Source organism: Pristis pectinata, chromosome 2 (genome assembly GCF_009764475.1).
Source record: "Pristis pectinata isolate sPriPec2 chromosome 2, sPriPec2.1.pri, whole genome shotgun sequence".
NCBI lineage: Eukaryota > Metazoa > Chordata > Chondrichthyes > Rhinopristiformes > Pristidae > Pristis > Pristis pectinata.
The window spans coordinates 110,658,705-110,680,447 of NC_067406.1; the positions used below are offsets into that span (position 1 = coordinate 110,658,705).

At 39.5% G+C, this 21,743-nt stretch overlaps 1 protein-coding gene across 1 annotated transcript in view; it reads right to left on the reverse strand.

Annotated features, from left to right (window-relative positions):
• Positions 1 to 2,545: 2,545 nt before the first annotated feature.
• Positions 2,546 to 21,743, reverse strand: part of anapc10 (anaphase promoting complex subunit 10) — a 28,861-nt gene continuing 9,663 nt past the window's right edge. The window contains exons 3-5 of the mRNA XM_052039766.1: positions 21,386 to 21,476; positions 18,954 to 19,074; positions 2,546 to 2,922 (exon numbers count right to left, since the gene is read on the reverse strand). Of these exons, the coding sequence (XP_051895726.1) occupies positions 2,692 to 2,922; positions 18,954 to 19,074; positions 21,386 to 21,476 (443 nt within the window). The 3' untranslated portion in view covers positions 2,546 to 2,691. The remainder of the gene's footprint in view (positions 2,923 to 18,953; positions 19,075 to 21,385; positions 21,477 to 21,743) is intronic.

Consider the following 21,743-nt stretch of genomic DNA (forward strand, 5'->3'; position numbering starts at 1 on the left):
TGCAGTTTCTTGCAGTCACGGGCAGAGCAGTTGCCATACCAAGCTGTGATGTATTCAGGTAAGATGCTTTCTATGTATGGTGCATCAATAAAAAATTGGTGAGGGCCAAGGGGACATGCCAGATTTCTTTAGCCTCCTGAAGTGGAAGTGCTGGTGAGCTTTCTTGGCCATGGCATCTGCAAGGTTGGACCAGGACAGGCTATTGGTGATGTTCACCCCTAGGAACTTGAAGCTCTCAACCCTCTTTACCTCAGCACCATTGACGTAGACAGGAACATGTGCATTGTCCCCCTTCCAGAAATCAACGACCAGCTCATTTTGCTGACATTGAGGAAAGGTGGTTGTCTTGACAACGTGGCGCTAAGTTCTCTATCTTCTTCTCTACCCACATCTACAACTAATCTATATCCCACTGTATCCTTTGGCAATCTTCTACACTATCTACAACACCACTAATCTTTGTATCGTCCATGAATATACTAATCCACCCATCCACTTTTTCATCCAAGTCATTTATATACATCACAAACAGCAGAGGTTCCAGTACGGATCCCCGTGGAACACCACTAGTCACGGGCTTCCAGCCAGAATAAAAATAAATCCCATTGAGCACTACCCTGTCTTCTATGGGCAAGCCAATTCTGAATCCTAACAGCCAAGTCACCCTGGATTCCATGCATCTTAACCTTCTTGATGAGCCTACCATGAGCAACCTTGTTGAATGCCTTATTAAAAGTGGACAACATCCACAGCTCTACCTTCGATCACCTTTGTCACCTCCTCGAAAAACTCAATCAAGTTAGTAGGACATGACCTGCCCCACACACAGCCATGCTGACTGTTTCTTATTAGGCCATGTTTTTAGAACCGTAGAAAACTACAGCACAGAAAACAGGCCATTCGGCCCTTCTAGTCTGTGCCAAAACATTATTCTGCTAGTCCCATTTACCTGCCCCTAGCTCATACCCCTCCAGACCCCTCTCGTCCATGTATCTATCCAATTTACTCTTAAAAGTATAGAGCGAGCCCACATTTACCACATCAGGTGGCAGCCCATTCCACATTCCCACCACTCTGAGTGAAGAAGTTCCCTTTAATGTTCCCCCTAAATCTTTCCCCTTTCTAAATGCTCATAAATCCTTTCCCTAAGAATCATCTCCAAAAGCTTCCCTACTACTGAAGTGAGACTCACTGGTCTATAGTTCCCAGGATTATCCCCATTTCCCTCCTTGAACAACGAAACAACATTTGCTACTCGCCAGTCGTCTGGGATCTCACCTGTGACTTCATTCCATTCATCACATGATGAGTGTACTATGTTTAATTCTACTCAAAACTCTTCAGGAAATTTAAATGCAGCAAGACCAGGACATCACTTATGTATGACTGAGAAATGATGGGAAAGATCTAACCTGACATTTTTTGATTCAGCAATCATCAGCATCATTACCATTGCTGAGTCTTGGCAAGTCATCAACATTCTGGGGGTAATACCTACCAAGAACTGGATCAGCCACAAATTCTGTGGCTAAAAGAACAAATCAGAAGCCAAGCATCCTGTGGTAAGTGATTACTTTCCAAAGCCTTTTCCATTATTAGAAAAGAACAGGTCAGGATAACAACAGAAGACTAAGTGCCTGGGTGATTCCGGCTCCAACTTTCAATACTAACCAGTAAAAGGAGCACACTTAGCTGGCAACCTATCAACCACTCCACCTGCACCCGTAATGCATTACACACCATAAACAAAATGCATAAAAGTACTTAAACAGCATCCCCAAAATCTGCAATCAGGAAATGCAAGGACAGGAGATTCATTGGAAAGTGCCTGCAAATTCCCCTCCCATGCTTGTCCCAATTTGGAAGTGTATTATTGTTGTATCATCATTGCTGATATAAATCCTAGAACTCCCTATCTAAAATATTGTGCAAAATGCCTTAACAAAATAACCTGATACAAGTCAAGGCAATGACTCACTACTACCTTCTCTAGGGCTATTAGGATTGGGAAATAAATGGTGAACTGCCAATAGTTGTTTACATCTCATTTCAGTGGCAACTGTTAATGTATGAACACATTTTGGCCACGCAATTACATGCAGAGGCTTGAAAGTAGTTTTGAATGCCTCAAGATTTTCATTTATCCTTAAGCATGTATGAGTTAGTTGCATGAAACTTTGTTGAAAAATGCAATTTGGGGAGATAGTTCAGACTTCTTTTAAAATCATAATTTTACAGTAATTATGGTTTGCCCTGAGATTTTTCCAAAGCCACTTAGACCATGGCATTCTGATTCAATTACCTTTCTGCTAATGTTTTTAAAGATGGATCAATGGAATCAGTGCATTTTGCACAGCTAAATAAATTTGCTATCACAATGGTCTACAATTGATCTGAAAAGCAAATGAAGTGACTTTTTTTTAAAGCTATGTTTCTTCTCAGGATATACAAGTTGTGTTAATCATTCTTCAGAATAGATGCTTACATTTCTTACCACCAAGTATCCATGGTCCTAGGGAAAGGATGGGTCAGAGGTTTCTCAAAGTGGTTTAATCAATCATTTTTATTTTGCATCCACTCAACATGGAACATTTCCACAATAAAAAAATATTTTTGGATTAAGAAAAAGAATACTCAGCCGTTACTGATATAGTCAGAGGATGTCCACAAAACATTTGACTTAATGTTCAGTCACCTAATGCAGCGATACATCATGAAGTCTATAGTGGTACATCGAGGAAATTTACCAATTGAACTTTCTTCCACTGGCGTGTAGACTTTAATCTGCCTCATATGTGTGTCTCTTCCATTCTGATGGTTGGCTAGTACAGCAATCTGTATCATAAATGTACGGATTGGCTTCTTGTTGATATCAGTGAGTGGAACATGAATCCAACCGCTGGGCTCCACCAGTTCCAGTTGCTGTAGTTAAATTATAACAAGGTCTTAAACATTGTTTCCATCTTATTGCAAACATAGACAATAACAAATCCAGTATGATAACATATTAAAAAATAAGTACAATGAAAGATATAATTTCTAGAATCACTCAGCATTTTTTTAAATATATAAATAGTTCAAATACGTCTACACTTGCAAAATTTTAGCTGAAGTTCATCATTCACAGACTTCAAAATATACTGGGAACTACATAAAAATTTTAAACAAATCTAGCATATAGAAAAAGACTACTCACAGACCTCAGCAATATACAATACATAATTCCAGCCATACAACCACATCTTCACTGCTTCAAAATGTACAAGATCCAAAATACTTTTAACTGCTACATATTGGCATCACATGTATTAGATACAACTCTATCAAAATGTGGCTCAATTGGTAATACTTTTGCCTCCGAGTCAGAAGACTATGGGATCATGCTCAAGTCAGTAAATTGAGCATAAAAATCTCAGGTATCCAGCCCTGTATTGCACCAAAGGTAATCTGGGGCTGCATCTGCCCTCTCAGGTCATGTAAAAAAAAATCCCAATATGCTATACTGAGGTAATGCATGGTGGCTATCCCCAGTATCCTGGCCAGGATTTACCACCTCAATCAGTATCACAAAAACAGATTATCTGACCAATGACAAACCTGGTTGCAGGTTTTTGCTATGCAAAAATTAGTAGCTGCAATTCCTGCATTCAAAAGTAGTTCACTGCCTGTGAAGCACTTGTGACAAACTGAGACCACGATTGGCATTATAAAAATGCAAACCTCTTTGCTCTTTTTTTTAAGATCAAGAGCATCAAAAAAAGATTCTATTCTGAAAGATCATTAACCTAAATTGCTAACTGTTTCTCTCTCCACAGCTGTTGCCTGACACCTTTAGTATTTCTAACATTTTTGGTTTTTATTAAGAAGTAACATCCATGTTTTTCTTTTACGATTAGAAAGTGAAGGACATTTCTGATGTGTACCTTACCAACTGGAATTTCAGATTGGCTGAAACTTTATTAGCTCAGGAAAATCATGCGAACTTAGTCACCAATCCCATCCATTGCAGTCATTTATTTAAATGACAAACAACAATGGGCCCAGCACCAGTCTCTGTGGCACACCAGTAGTCAATGGCTTCTAGTTTGAAAAATAACCTTCCATCATCACTCTCTGCTTCCCACCATCAAGCCAATTATGTAGCCAATTAGCTAGATCTCCCTGGATCCCATGTGATCTAATCTTCCAAACTAGTCTTCCATGTGGGACCTTGTGTAAGGCCTTGCTAAGGTCCAAAAAGACAATGTCCACCGCCCTGCCATCATAGGACATTAGAGCAAAGTACAGGCCTTTCAGCCCACAATGTTGCGCCGACCTTTTAACCTACTCTAAGATCAACCTAACCATTCCCTCACACATACCCTTCCCTTTTTCTATCATCCATGTGCCTATTTAAGAGTCTCTTAAATGTCCCTAATGTATCTGCCTCCACCAGCACTCCTGGCAGCATGTTCTAAACATCCACCACTGTGTATATAAAAAAATAAATAAATAAATAAATTACCTCTGATATCCCCCCTGTACTTTCCTCCAATCACCTTAAAATTATGCCCCCTCGTGTTAGCCATTTCTGCCCTGGGAAAAAGTCTCTGACTGCCCGCTCGATCAATGCCTCTTATCATCTTGTACACCTCTATCAAGTCACCTCTCATCCTCCTTCTCTTCAAAGAGAAAAGCCCTAGCTCACTCAACCTATCCTCATAAGACATGCTCTCCAATCCAGGAGCATCCTGGTAAATCTCCTCTGCACCCTTTCTAAAACTTCCACATGCTTCCTATAGTGAGACGATCAGAACTGAACACAATATTCTAAGTGTGATCTAACCAGGGTTTTATAGTTTATAGAACTGCAACATTACCTCTCAGCTCTTGAACTCAATCCCCTGACAAATGAAGGCCAACGCACCATACGCCTTCTTAACAACCCTATCAACTTGCGCAGCAACTTTAAGGGATCTATGAACTACCCCAAGATCCCCCTGTTCCTCCACACTGCTAAGAATCCTGCCATTAACCCTGTATTCTGCCTTCAAATTCGACCTTCCAAAGTGAATCACTTCACACTTATCCAGGTTTAACTCCATCTGCCACTTCTCAGCCCAGCTTTGCATCCTATCAATGTCCCGTTGTAACCCTCGACAACTTTCTACACTATCCACAGCACCATCAACCTTCATGTCATCTGCAAACTTACTAACCCACCCTTCCACTTCCTCATCCAAGTCATTTATAAAAATCACAAAGAGCAGGGGTCCCAGAACAGATCCCTGCGGAATACCACTGGTCACCGACCTCTAGGCAGAATATGTTCCATCTACAACCACCCTGTCTTCTATGGGGGAGCCAATTCCGAATCCACACAGCCAAGTTTCCCTGGATCCCATGCCTTCCAATCTTCTGAATGAGCCTATCATTGGGAACCTTATCAAATGCCTTACTAGAGTCCATATACACCACATCCACTGCTCAACCCTCAATGTGTTTTGTCACATCCTCAAAGAATTCAGTCAGGCTTGTGAAGCATGACCTACCCCTCAAAGCCATGCTGACTATCCCTAATCGGACTATGCTTCTCCAAATGCTCATAAATCTTGTCCCTAAGCATCTTTTCCAATAATTTGCCCATCACTGAAGTAAGACTCACTGGTCTATAATTCCCAGGATTATCCCTACTCCCTTTCTTGAACAAAGGAATAACATTTACCATCCTCCAATCATTTGGCACTACTCCTGTGGCTAGTGAGGACGCAAAGATCGTCGCCAAAGGTGCAGCAATCTCTTCCCTCGCTTCCCATAGTATCCTGGGATATAACCCATCCGGCCCCGGGGACTTAACTATCCTAATGTTTTTCGGAAGTTCCAGCACATCCTCCTCCTTAACATCGACATATTCTAGCTTGTCAGCCTGCTTTACGCTGTCCTCACAAATGTCAAGGTCTCTTTCACAGGTGAATACTTAAGCAAAGTATTCATTATAAACCTCCCCTACCTCCTTAGACTCCAGGCTCGTTTCCTCTTCTATCCCTAATTGGTCCTACCTTCACTCTAGTCATCCTCCTGTTCTTCACATACGAGTAGAATGCCTTGCGGTTTTCCTTAATCCTACTTGCCAAGGCCTTCTCATGCCCCCTTCTGGCTCTCCTAAGTCTATTCTTAAGCTCCTACCTGGCTACTTTGTAACTTTCTAGAGCCCTGTCTGATCCTTGCTTTCTAAAGCATAAGCAAGCTTCTTTCTTCCTCCACTAGATATAGTACTCCATATCTCGTCAACCATGGTTCCATTACCCTACCATCCTTTTCGTGCCTCAATGGGACAAACCTATCCAGAACCCCATGCAAGTGATCTCTAAACAACTTCCACATTTCCATTGTGCATTTCCCTAAGTACATCTGCTCCCAATTTACACTCCTAAGTTCCTGCCTAATAGCATCATAATTCCCCCTCCCCCAATTAAGTACCATCCTATACTGTCTGCTCCTATCCCTCTCCAAGGCAAGGGTAAAAGTCAGGGAGGTGCGGTCACTGTCTCCGAAATGCTCACCCACCGAGAGACCTGACACCTGACCAGGTTCATTGCGTAGTACCAGATCCAGAATGGCCTCTCCTCTAGTCGGCCTGTCCACATATTGTGTCAGGAATCCTTCCTGGTCACACCTAACAAATTCCGCCCCCATCCAAACTTTTGCAAGGAGGAGGTGCCAATCAATATTAGGGAAGTTGAAATCACCCATGACAATAACCCTGTTATTTTTGCACCTCTCCAAAATCTGCCTCCTGATCTGTTCCTCAGTGTCTCTGCTGCTATGGGGGGGGGGGGGGGGAGGGAAGAGAGATGAGATGTCTATAGAATATTCCCAATAGCGTCATTGCTCCCTTCCTGTTTCTGACCCCCCACCCACACTGACTCAGTAGACAATCCCTCCAGGACATAGTCCTTTTCTGCAGCTGTAATACCATCCCTGATTAGCAATTTCACTCCCTCACCTCTTTTACTTCCCTCCATCCCCTTTGAAACATCTAAACCCCAGAACGTCCAGCAGCCATTCCTACCCTTGTGATAGCCAAGTCTCTATAATGGCCACAACATCATAGTTCCATATACTGATCCATGCTCTAAGTTCATCGCCCTTGTTCCTGATAAACACACTTCAACCCATCCAACTGACTGCTATTTTGACCCATTGACTACCTATCATTCCTCAGTCTCTCTACAAACTTCATCAACCTGTACACCAACTGCCCCATCCTCTATCACTCAGGTTCCCATCCCCCTGCCAAACTAGCTTAAACTCTTCCCAACAGCTCTAGCAAACCTGCCCGCAAGGATATTGGTCCCTCTTCAGTTCAGGTGTAACCTGTCCCTTTTGTACAGCTCATACCTTCCCCACAAGAGATCCCAATAATCCACAAATCTGAGACCCTGCCTCCTGCATCAATTTCTCAGCCACACATTCATCCGCCAAATCAACCTTTTCTTACCCTCACTGGCACATGGCACAGGTAGCAATCCAGAGATGACTACCCTTGAGGTCCTGCTTTTCAGCTTCCTACCTAGTTCCCCATATTCACTTCATCCTTTTTCCTACCTACGTCATTGGTACCAATGTGTACCACAACTTCTGGGTGCTCCCGCTCCCCCTTTAGAATGCTGTGGACCCGATCTGAGATGTCCCTGACCCTGGCACCCAGGAGGCAACATACCATCCTGGACTCTCATGTCCACAGAATCTCCTGTCTGCTCCCCTAACTATAGAGTCCCCCATCACTATCGCTCTCCTCTTCTCTCCCATCCCCTTCTGAGTCACAGAGCCAGACTCAGTGCCAGTGACCTGACCACTGAGGCTTTCCCCCAGTAGGTCGTCCCCTCCAACAGTATCCAGTTATTGAGGGGAATGGACACGGGTACTCTGCACTATGTGCCTATTCCCTTCCCCTCTCCTGACAGTCACCCAGCTACCTGCCTCCTGCAACTTAGGTGTGGCTACCTCCCTGTAGCTTTTATTTATCAGCTCCTCATTCTCCTACATGAGCCAAAGGTCATCCAGCTGCAGCTCCAGTTCCCTAACACTCTAAGGAGCAGCAGCTGGATCACCTCCCATCAATCCTCTTGGTTACCTTTTCAAAAACCTCTATCAGATTTGTGAGATACAATTTCCTACACAAAAAGCTGTACTTACTATCCCTAATCAGTCCTTGTCTATCTAATGCTGGTAGATCCTGACCCTCAGAATCCCCTCCAATAACTTACCCACCACTCACTGGACTGTAGCTCCCTGGCTTGTCTTTACCGGCCTTCTTAAATAACAGTACAACATCAGCCACCCTCCAATCTTCTGGAACTTCACCTGAGGTTAAAGATGATGCAAAATATCCCTGCAAGGACCTCCACAATTTCTTCCCTAGCTTCCCACAAGGTCCATCTCTTCCACAGTACCTTTCACAATACAGCATTTCTCCTGAGGCATCAGCCCAAATTTTATGTTAGCCCTAGATTAAAACTTCAACTCATAACTTTGAGGCAAGAATACTACTATTAAGTCACATTGGCAGTTTGGTACTTGGGGCTACGAACAAAGATGAAGCTGGCCAGCACAAGACTGCCCTATGCTCAGATCCTGAGTTGTGATATTCTTCCGAACCACCAAAGATTTTTGAAATAAAATGAAATAGAGAAAGTGGTTGTGGGTGAGGTGGGAAGGGAAAGAAAGGAAAGAGAGAATGTGATGATGGAAAATAAATTATGCACCTGCACAAATAAAAATGGAAGTATTATATGAACTTAAACATGTTAAAATTGCTTTTCAATATGCTGGATTTCAACAAAAATGTTGAATAAAACTACATTTTTCCATTAGGAAAGACGAACAAAAGTACATCATTTATATTTTACTTGAATGTCAGAGTACTGCTAGAGGGTATTTAAGCTGACGATTCTAACAGCCTTTAACCAAAAAACATTCATTGTGTTGAATTAAGAGGTAATTATTTAACTTGGCTGTGCAAGGCCAAATAGACTTTCAACCATAATGAATTGCCCATGCACTGTTTGACTACAGAAAGATTTTCTTGGCAAACTTTTGCTGCAGTTGATTACATTTACATATCATTCATTTTGTGTCTTTAAGCCAGTTTTAATATCAACATAAAAACAGCCAAGTTTCTGTGCATTAAATTGAATATAAACATTCTTGTGTACTGGGTATCAGTTTAATGTATTTCCATTGGCATTAAAATGAGCTTCAAAGTAAAATCTGCAACTTATTTTTTTAAAGAGTAAAACTTCTTACTTGCTGGAAAGTAGAGACAACAAACATGAAAGTTTAGGTATATATGATTACATAGTTTAAAGTCATTTGGGAATTCAGAATGGATTGAGCTCTCACAATGGAGACAATAATAACATTTTCCAAGTGGTTGAATGCCTATTTTGAAACTGTAGAGAGCCAACACCCATTATGAATTAGCATAACCTGCCACCCACATTGCTGAAGAAACAGCTTTCAAACATATGCATTAAGATAAAAACCTACTAAATCCTTTAACACCCATTCACATATTTACAACACTTCATTTAGTTGAAAATGCAAAAGAAAACTTTCTACAATGAATCTACTCTGTTGATGGATCAATTGTGAATTCAGCTGTTGTTTAAGATTCATGACTAAAAGCACTTTAAAAACAAAACTGCTGAATATACTATATTCTTTATATCAGCACTTGTGGAACACATTACATGATTAAAAAAACCTTCCAAAAAATTCCCACAGCTTATGGATACAGTATTCATTACTCAAGAATTCAACACATCATGGCCATAGTGTTAAAGGCAGCTATTTCCCTTTATTCTCCTTTCATTTCACTGAAGGAGCAGCTGAACAGACTCCAAAACAAAGTAAGTTTGACTGCTAAGTACATTTAAAAAGAACATGTACTTTAATAACTACAGAGAATTAGGGAGAATATGCTTTAAAGAAAAAAAAATCATGTGAAAATAGATTACAGGTTTACTGAGCAGCTCTTATTTTAGAAGTTTTAAAAAACTTACAACTCATGTAAAGACTGCTGCAATCACCTTAATTGCCATATTAATTATTCACTCCAAAGGACAAAATAAAAGCTTTTGGATGATTTATTGGATTTTAGAATGCCTGTTGCAGCAAGAGCAGGGGAGAGCAGGAAAAGCTCACCACAGAGACAATTAAAACTAAAGATATGCAAGCTTTCAATGACATTATAAACTGTACACCTTCTAGAGTCACATAGCTCATTGATTCATCCCTTCAAGGTGCACATGTGTATAGTGGTAACTTAGCCAAATAAATGGCTCATAACTAAGCCCCAAGGAAATGTAACCAAGGATAGAATCAACATACAGGGAAAGGAAGAGGAGAAAAGTGACATTTTATTTAAAAGAGATCCAAGAACAATTGCTTAATGACATTAGACAGTCTGTACACCTTCACATAGAAATAATTCTTTAACTATAAAACTAACATTGGAGGATTATTCAATTCATAAGATAGACAAACAAATGTGAAAACTCATATGCACATAATTCCACAAGATAACTGAACCATGTGATCAACTTAAATTTTTGGGACTTGCTTTTTCTTTTTGCCCTTAGCATATTAAAAGGGCATAATTATGTGCAACAGAAGCAAAAACAAATGTAATAATCATTGAACAAATTCTGTGACATTTTACAGTCCACATATTTTTAAATAGTTATAGCTTATGTATTGTTCAACTCAGGTAACAGAAAACGCTTCATGTAAATTACCCAAATTTCCCACATTATGTTTCTGCTACTAGATGCTCATTTTTGAAAGGAAAGCAAGGTAATCCACCAAGCATTATAGTATACTAGTTTGAAAAGAAAACCTGATGGGTCACCAACAAAAGTCTTTTTTTCTCCCCCCTATTCCTTTCCAAATTTCTTCATTCTCTTACCTTGAAAGTGAACTTCTTATTGGAACATAATTGCATGGGTAGCAAACTCAATTATTCACAAGAGTGACTGAACAGAAAATTCTGGAAGCATAGGGGAAGCAATGGATACAAATACATAGAATCACTGACATTCACAAATCTAAAAGACTCATTAAATCATGTTGGTTATTTTTGCAATAAGTCATTTTTCATTATATGTACAATTTGAATTTCCATCAGAAGCACTATGTACTATTTTGCCTTGTTTGACCATCACTAACAGTAACACATGATCTACTCAATGCCACTATAAAAGTCTAAAATACTTAAAATGATAGTCAAAAGTGAATTTGAACAAATTTTCCCATTACAGCACAGCTGATTGTGATTCTAATGCAGAATGACATTCTCAGTACAATCAATCAATAAATTAGCAACATTCATTTAAAATAGTTAGATACAGCTTTTAATTTGACACCAACTAAAACTTTAATCACATAATGAATTTACCAATAAATCAAAACAGGAAAATGTAATTTCTAGCAATCTAAGGGGAAAAAATGAAAAATTTTTGAACCAAAATTTTAAACGTTAACAGCCATTGCTCGTTAACGTTGCTTTGTTTTAGATTGATCTGCCAAGCAAAGAACTAAACATATCATATTTCAAACATATATCCCAATTAATTTCCTACTTTCATTCTTTCACTCTAGCTCGAATGAACACCATTATTTACTGAATCACTGAAATTACATCTGCAAATTTCTTGAAGGCTCTCTGTTTAAGGAATATCTTAATATTAAGAGAGTTTAAGAGATCTAAGTCAAAAAGCAAAAAATCAATCCACCACTATCTTGTTTGCCAGCTGTTAAATCTCAAAACTACACATCATTCACAACTTTTAAAAGATATACATAAACTATCCAAGAGTTCCTTTTACATAAAACTCAGTCTCCTTTTCCAAATGTTTAGGTTTTTGCACTCACAAAATAGAATTAGTACTTCTTAGAATGGTGATGAAAGAATTAACTTGAAGGCCAATGGTGCAAATGTCTGCATAGTAAAGAGAACTACCTGAAAGGAAAACGATAAAATTGGATATGCATTGCATCAAGTTATAGCCACAGATTATATCAACTTAGGTCCACCTCAGTGGTAGTAATGTTTAATGTTAAAAAGTATCACAAAATCAATTAAATCCACTGACTTTTGGCCCAAGAAATGTCCATTCCAGAACACAAATTTCAGACCTGCAGCTGCAGTTCAATTTCTTCCCTCACTCTGACACTAGAGACTACCAGAGGGGAACAGGCCACACAAGAGAATCAAACAATTAGCTTAAGATAGGATATAACCTGGTGTCCCAACACTGTACAAATGTGCCAGCTCTGGGTTCAAAGGTAAAGCCAGAAAAAATAGCTTTCAAATCTGTGTTAAAGTATAATGCCACCTTCCTTATTCAACAACTGATTGAAAAGATTTAATAAAAGATATTTTAATTTATAATGCTGCTGTTTGGACACAGCTGAAAGTACCACTTAATAAGTTGGCGATGCAGGTGAAGAAAAGGGAAAGAATTAGAACCCAGAACAGTACAGCACAGGAACAGGCCCTTCGGCCCACAATGTTGTGCTGAATCAATTACATTAGTAATAAAATGCCCAACTAAACTAATCCCTTGTGCAGGCAGAATGTCCATATCCTACCATTTCCCTCACATTCATGTGCCTCCACCCCTACCCCAGGCAGTGCATTCCAGGCACCCACCACTGTGTAAAAAAAGCTTGCCCTGCACATCTCCTTTGAACTTACCCCCTCTCACCTTAAAAGCATGCCCTCTGGTATTAGACATTTCAACCCTGGGGAAAAGGTACTGGCTGTCTACTCTATCTATGCCTCTCATGATCTTATAAACCTCCATCAGATCTCCCCTTAGCCTCCAGCGCTCCAGAGAGAACAACCCAAGTTTGTCCAACCTATCCTCATAGCACATGCCCTCTAATGCAGGCAGCATCTTGGTAAACCTCTTCTGCACCCTCTCCAAAGCCTCAACATCATTCCTATAATGGGGTGACCAGAATTGAATGTAATACTCCAGAAGCAGCCCAACTAAAGTTTTATAAAGCTGCAGCATAACTTGCTGACTTGAACTCAATGCCTCAACTAATGAAGTCAAACATGCCATATGCCTTCTTTACCACCCTATCAACCTGTGTAGCCACTTTTAGGGAGCTATGAACTTGGACCCCAAGATCCCTCTGCTCATCAACACTGTCAAGGGTCTTGCCATTAACAGTATACTTTCTCTTTACATTTGATCTCCCAAGGTGCAACACTTCACATTTGGCCAGATGAACTCCATCTGCCATTTCTCCACCTATATCTGCAACTGATCTATATCCCACTGTATCATTTGCCAGACTTCTACGCCATCCACATCACCAATCTTCATATCATCTGCAAACTTACTAACCCACCCATGTATATTTTTATCCACGTCATTTACAAACATCACAATCAACAGAGGTCCCAGTATGGATCCCTGAGGAACACCACTAGTCACAGACCTCCAGCTAGAATAAGTCCCATTGACCACTACCCTCTGTCTTCTACGGGCAAGCCAATTCTGAATCCAAACAGCCAATTCACCGTAGATCCCATGCATCTTAATCTTCTGGGTGAGCCTCCCATGAGGGAGGTTGTCAAATGCCTAACTAACATCCACGTAGACAACATCCACAGCTCTACCTTCAATCACCCTCGTCACCTCATCAAAAAACTCAATCAAGTTAGTAAGGCACGACTTGCCCTGCACAAAGCCATGCTGACTGACCCTAATTAGGCTATGGTTTCCAAATGCTCATAAATCCTATCCCTAAGAATCCTCTCCAATAACTTCCCTAACACTGACATGGGACTCACCGATCTGTAGTTACCAGGATTATCCCTGTTTCCCTTCTTGAATAATGGAACAACATTAGCTACTTACCAGTCCTCCAGGACTTCGCCTGTGGCTAGAAAGGACATGAAGATATTGGTCAAGGCCCCAGCAATCTCATCTCTTGCCTCTCTCAATAACCTGGAGTATACACCATCAGGCCCTGAGGACTTATCCGCCTGAATGCTCTTTAAGAGACCCAACACTACCTCCTCCTTTATCTCAAAATGCCCTGGCATATTAGCATGTTCCACACTGATCTCCTTATCCTCCACGTCCTTCTGCTTGGTAAATGCAGATGCAAAGTACTCATTATGGACCTCACCCATATCTTCCGCTTCCAAGCACATGTTCCCTCCTTTATCCTTGAGTACTCCTACCCTCTCCCTAGTTATCCTCTTGCTCTTGATATATGTATAGAATGCCTTGGGATTCTCTTTAATCCTACTTGCCAAGGACTTTTCATGGCCCGTCCTGGCTTTCCTAATTCCCTTAGAGTTCCTTTCTGGCTTCTTTATAATCCTCAAGTGCTCTGTTTGATCCTAGCTTCCTATGTTTTATATACTTTTCCTTTTTCTTCTTGACTAAAACTAACATCAAGTATTTCCCCACCCCTATTTACCATTGTCTATAACAATGAGGAGACACTGAGTAATCGTCATCTAACTTTTGCCCACATTAAAGATGGAATGGTTAGCGTGACAAACTAAAAAGTCTGTACAATTATCAATTTGATTTTCTAATTGAATTGTTAGTCCAGTGGGGATCAGTAGAAAGTAATTCATTTTAATGCACTGTATGATATTAAGCATTTTAAACTAACTTTCACAACAGCACACAGCTAGCTGATATTACCCATGTATCATATGAAATTCTAAAATGATCAACTACTAATGAAAATACAAAACTTAATTCTCATAGTAGGCACAACTAACCATGGTTAGTCAGCTATGTGTGTCTCTAACCTTTATTTGACAGGTCAATGGATGAGCTACAGTGTACCCCCACATTACAAAGGGGTTGCATTTCTATGAAGCCACCTGTATTGCATTAATGCAAATTTTTTTCCCCTGCCTTGAATCCCTCATTATAAGTGGAGGTGCATTCCTCCAGGAACAACAACTCTCAATAGTAATATTCCTATGGGCACATATCTATAGGCAGAAGAATTTTGATTGCATTATAGGCAGAAGAGAAAGGAATATTTGATTAACTAGAAATGGACATTATGTTGTTTGATAAAGTATTGTGGTACAAGAATCAATAGAAGAGATTGTCTTGTCAGTTTCCAAAGCAAATCTCTTAAGTGGCCTCCCAGTGTGAACTGGCAACCTGCGATCATTGTCCTTGGTAAACTAGTTCAATTCTCTGTATACATTTCCCTACCACCCCCCCCCCCCCCACACAACATAACTTCCATAAGAGCAAATTTTTATTCTGCATCTCAAATTTTTTGGTAGTGATTTGTCGTTGCATAAGGGTGAATTTCCATTACCCAAACTGCCATAACGCAAGTATACACTGAAAAGTGAATCAATCCATAATTTCCTTCCCCAACTGTTAGTCATTATCATTAGCTCCACAGATATTGATGAGCTGAAAAAAATGTCAGTGCACAAACGATACTTCACACCGAAAATCACCATCTTCCTCAGAAAAAGAATGTTACAAAGCAAACCTTGGATTAGAACAAATTCAGCTTTTATATATTGTTAAATTTATGCAGAAGAATTTCTGTAGCACAGTGACACCTGGTGGATATACACTAAATTCAAAAGCATCAAATGAATTCCAGGACACCACCAATTTGTTAAATTATTGACTTTAAATACAATTATATACAAGCAGAAGTGATGCCACAATTGTACTACCTAGTAAGGAGGAGCATAGCTTCTGTGCTTTTTCTCACTACACTATTAGCTTTAGAATTCTCAAGGAATTCCCCTTTTCTCCCTACTACTCTGCATTTCCAAGATATCCCAAAGTAATATCAGGCAAAGATGTACAGTCACTATCCATATATTCCTTGACACCATCCTGCTCTACTCCGTCCACAATTACTTGTGCTAAAATTTGCTTCTAATCAACATGTACTTGTGAACATGCCATAATTTCAAAAATTAGAAGGACTGAAACCAACAAACTTTATATGTTTATCACCACTTCCAATTCTGTTCCTTGACCACTGTCTTAAATTAACTCAGCCTGTTTGCTTTCTTGGTATCCTGGGCCTGGGCACAGTTCTTGACTCATTTCCTGCCATCACAAAAAGACCACCAATTCAACTTCCATAACATTAGCCACATCTGCTCTTGCTTCAGCCCGCCTACTTTGAAAGTCTCCTTGCAGTGGGAGACAGAAGGGTAAGAGGATCAGATACTTAAAAAATGACAAAGGGTTCTGAGACAGGAGTCATGAATCTTAAGTACATGATATGAAGGAGATTAGCAAATGAATTAAAAATAAGAAATTAGTTAACAGAAGCATAATTAATCATAACGTTCAAAAGGGAACTGGATAAAAGGGGAAAAAATTGCATGGCTACGCGGATGCGCAGGAGAGTGGAACAAGCTGGATTGCTGTTGCATAGAAAAGGCACAGACTCAATGGGCCGAATGACCTCCATGCTCAGTGAAACCTTTCTGTAATTTACATCTTTGTCAACAACAATTTATAAAAGGCAGCTTTATGTCTAACAAGGTACGTCTTTTGCCAAAATCTAGAGCTACTGACTGATTAATTGTGCTTTTTTCAGTTATACTGTCAAATAATGATAGAATCCAACTATTTTTATATGGTCCATTAGAAAAAACTTTGTCTTTATAACTTGTAATGACACCAAACACACAATGTGTTCAAATCCATGCATGGGTTCGTTTCTCCAAATCTCATCCAGCCTCATAAGCCCCAGATCCCTGCATTTCTCCAATTCTAGCCTCTTGCATGTCCATAATTCCCTTTACAATTTCATTGGCAAATGTGAGACCCATTTTAAGTATCTTGATGGTAGAGGATCCAAAGAGCAGAGCTCGATCAGGGCAGTTAAAGGTCCAGCATTACATACATGTACTTTATCAAGAACATTCCACAAGCAGCCTTGACTTAAATATCAATGAGTGCATATTTTGATAATAGTAGCTGCAGCAGAAACATAACTACCTGAACAAACAGAAGAACCAAATGGGTTATCTGCTTAGTGTCCCACTCAATGAACAAATATAAAAAAAGGCACAATTTACCCAATTATTAGAACCTCCTTGGTAGCATTTTACCAGGTTCCTCCTAAAGTTATTTGATGATCTGCTAAGTAGGAATAGAAAGCTAATTTGTGTTAATTTATGAATTAATTATTTCAAAGCAACAATTTTATCACAGGGTTCACGCAATGAACATAAACATGTAATTTGAACTCAAGAATGGAATCTGTAAATACTGAATTAATATGCAACAATTTTTAAAATTTTTATATTTTTACCTGACATTTGAAATCAAGAATTTTCTTTAAAGTAGTTTCATGTGATACATAACACCAGTTATTTTTAATAGTAATTACAGAATTTTTTTTCATTATAGAATATGATTTTTCTGTATCATTAGTTTTTCCAGTCTCTACATCACCCCCAATTAACAGATTATTTTAATATTCAAGACAGGGTAGTTACACCATTAATAGAAGCTTTTCATGGATTTGGTCTTCAGTCATTCAGGAAATTAGAATATAAGTGGCAATGAATTTCATCACCACTCAAAACATTAGGTGCAAAAACCTGACAAATGGAGTTTAATGTGGGGATGTGTGAGGTCATGCACTTTAGTAAGAATAATCAAAAGGCAGTTTCTAAATGGAGAGACTGCAAGTGAGTGAAGTTCAGCGGTATCTAGGTATCCGAGTGCATGAATCACAAAAAGATAGCACGCAGGTCCGACAGGTAGTTCAGAAGGCAAACAGCATTTTTATTGCGAAGGGGTCGAAGTTTAAGATTAGGAAGGTTTTGTTAGAAATGTACAGGTGTTGGTGTGGCCACATCTAGAATACTGCTCACAATTGTTATCCCCTTACTTAATGGAGGCAGTCCAAAGGAGATTCACCAGGCTAATTCCTGGGATAAGAGGACTATATCATCAAGGGAGGCTGGACAGTTTGGTTCTGTATGCCTTGGAGTTTAAGAGAACGAGGGGTGACCTTATTCAAACATTCAAGATCTTAAAGAGGCTCGACAGATGTTTTCACTAATGAAAGAGTCATGAACAAGGGAGCATAGCTATAAAATAAGGGGCTGGTCATTTAAAATTGAAGTGAATTCTCTCAGAGAATAGCGAATCCCTGGAATTATTTGCCCCAAGGGTGGAGGCCAGATCATTGAATATATTGAAGGTGGAATAAGATAAATATTTGAAGGATCAAGAAATTGACGGTTATGGGAAACTGGCACTGAAGAAGAGCTGAGACCAGCATAGATCAGCGATGATCATATTGTATGGCAGCGCAGGCTTGAGGGGCTTGTCACACAGGCTTTTCCATCACAGGTGCTCCCTGTCCAACTGCAGCAACGGGATCATCACTTTGGGAAGGCAATCAATCCATTTATCGCTTCATCAAGCAGGAACTAGAAAGATGAATCACTTGATATTTCTTGTACTGTACACCTTTAGGTATCTGGTGAAAAAGCAGCCTTACCAGAGATACAGAAGGTATGCTGTTTTAGCCATAGAAAGCAGAGAGCCAGAATGTACAAATCAGGTTTTATTGACCACATGCCAATGTAGCGTTAGACAAAGTAGACAACTTAATTCTATCGGTGCTCTTTTCTTATTCGCTATTTGTTATGCTTATCTTTTAAAACTGTCGTTTAAGTGCTATTATCTCATTAGTGGGAAAGTCCTAAATCAGAATGAGATATTAAATTAAAACGAACACAACTTTAAGCTTTGTAGTTGGTTCCCAAGTTTCATTTGTATGCAACCACGTGGGCCATGCAGGCAAAAAAATACTTTTTCTAAAATTATTAGTCTGGAATGTCCCAAAAGGTGAGAAAGACTTCAATATCAAAGTAAACATCACAAGCAGAAATGCTGTAAACATACCCGCATTTCTTTAAGATCATGAAAGTTGTTTCCCACTCTGACGGAGACCTTGCTTGGAGTATAGCTTTCATCAGATTTGTAGTCAGCATAAATACATAAGGTCTTCACAGTTGTTTTTCGTCTATAAGAACAAGTTATTCTCGGTAACCAAAGCATCAGAAATACATGGCATAAAGGTCAAAAACTATCTGAGGCAATGACAGACACAGTATTTTTTTATTAAATCAGCTCTGATGGACTATAATGAAATGTAAAAAAATCACACAAATGTACCACATCTTACTATAATTTCACTACTGAACTTCTACAGCAAGGGCTGGAAAAATAAATTTCAAGGGCCTGACCCATCCCTCATTCTATCATAGCTATCAAGACAGGGACTAACATTGGTTCAATGAGGGAAGAAGGACATGCCAAGAGCAGCACCCAGCATACCTAGAACTTTGGCACCAATCTGGTGAACATGCAGCACAGGACTATACACATGCTAAGCAGCAAAATCAGCATAATTTTGAGCTAAGTGAATCCACAACTGACAGTCCAGATCATAACTCTACATTTTTATGACTTCCAGTTAATGTGTTAGTTAACAGGAGAAGGAAGAGGCTTCAAGGTCATCTCCATCCTGTATGATGACAGAGCCTAGCACAAATGCCAAAGGTTGAATTATTTGCAACCACCTTCAGCCAGAAGTGCCAGGAGGATACTTTAATTTAGCTCTTTCCAGCAATCTTCATAATTGAAGAATCCAGACTTCATACAATGCAATTCACTCAATGTGGTATCAAGGAAATAGTCAAGTGTTAGCCTGTGTCCTCCCACTGCAAATTTGGTGGTATTATCTGCAAATTTTGAAATATTAATCTGCACACCCATACATAAGACACAATGTAAACAAAGATAGTCTTAATCTTGTCAGTTTTATAAAACAACTGTTTGCCATGACTCTTAGCTTTCTGTCCTTAAGACACTGACCCTTTTACTCTCTGCTCTTCAATTTTGCTAACCAGTCTTTTGGGTGGGACTTTGACAAACACTTTCTAAAAATTACACTGACAACATTACTGAAACCCCTTTACCAACCTTCTTATTGTCATATTACTAAACTGAAATCAAATTAATCAACATGATTTGCCTTTAACAAATCTGTGTTGGTCCTCCTTTATTAATCAAACTTTGTGCCTAATAATTTTCTCCTGATTAATGTTTCTAAAAGCATCACTACCACAGAGATTAAACAACCAGCCCACAGTTGTGAGGCATGTCCATGTATTCCTTTTGGAACAAAGGCAAGCCCTTCTGCAATTTTCACTCCCACCTCCCTTCAGAATGTGGGAAGCATTTATCCAGGACTAGAAGCTTATATGTTATTAAAGCATAACCAACCATTTTAATATCTCCTCATCAATTTTCACCCAACCTACAAATTCTGTCGCCTCCAGTTCCCAGGAGATTTTGGTAGCATTCACTTCTTTGATTAAAGACTAATATAAAAATATTCTAGTACTCTATTCTTAACCCTGACATTGGACATGATTACCAGCTGGACAAAGGAAGAGGCCCAAAATGTACTCGGAGTATCTTTGGGAAAAGTGCAACATCTCCATTGGTCCTATGACTACTCAAAGTCGAGGCCGTAAGTGGGATGGTACTGAGAACCTTGACTCCATGCAACAGGAGCACACAGAAGCCCAGCATAAAAGGCAGAAGAGGCAGACTACCTCAACAATTACCCACCCCGTCATGCACCTCTGGCTTGATTGGTGGGAGAGCCTGGGTTCCCACATAGGCCTTAGTCACCTCAGAACCCACAAAACTTGAGCAGTAGCAATTCATCCTCAATTCCAAAGGACTACCTATGAAAAAGAAATAATCTATCCTTACTTTCTACTTCTATGCATAGAGCATACTCTTTGTCCCTCACCTACCTGTGTTTCATTTGCAATATCTTGAGGGGCTTCTAGCTTCCCATGTACGTTAGCTGCCATTTTTTGTCTTTTTTTTTGCTCATCCCTTTTACCTTTAACCTCCCCAGTCAGTTTACTCTATTCAGCTTAGTTCTCACTTAGGTTATTCACCTGACATGCACCTAGGCTGCTGAGGTCCCTTGCCCTTTTTGAACCTTCATTCTCAATGCCATTCACATATGTTGGCCTTTGGCTCTCTTACCTTTCCTCTTCTGGGAATATACCCAACCAGTGTCAGAAACATCTCTTTAAAGACTGCAAATTGTTTTGTTACATTTGGAGCATAAAATGAAACCTGCTTTTACTTTCTTGAGTGCCAATAGAATGGCTATTAAATGGTATGGCCCAACAATATGTTCAAGAGAAACTAAATTGACATGATGTGCATTACACTAACTGGATCAGACATAAATGCATTATCAAACTTTTAATCAGCTCAACCAGTATTTCCCTGCATACTCGTACCTGAACTGAATGTTTACAAGATGAGGCTGAGATCCATCTGACTGCCAATATGTTTCCAGGTTATCATCACGCAATTGATCCACACCAAATCCTAATAAAGCAATCAAATTTCATTATCTTGTTAATTGCCGAGTCAAATATTCATACGATCAATAGGCAACTGCTCATAAACACAAAATCAAACTTTATACTTTAGATTTAGCAGCATTAACTTACTTTCTTAACCTGATACTTTCACATATATCAAGATGAAATTTTCAGCATTACAGGCTACTGATACTAATTCACTAATGGCATTATGTATATAAAAAAATATTTAATTAGAATTTCACACTCAATTTAAGTCAAAAACATTATG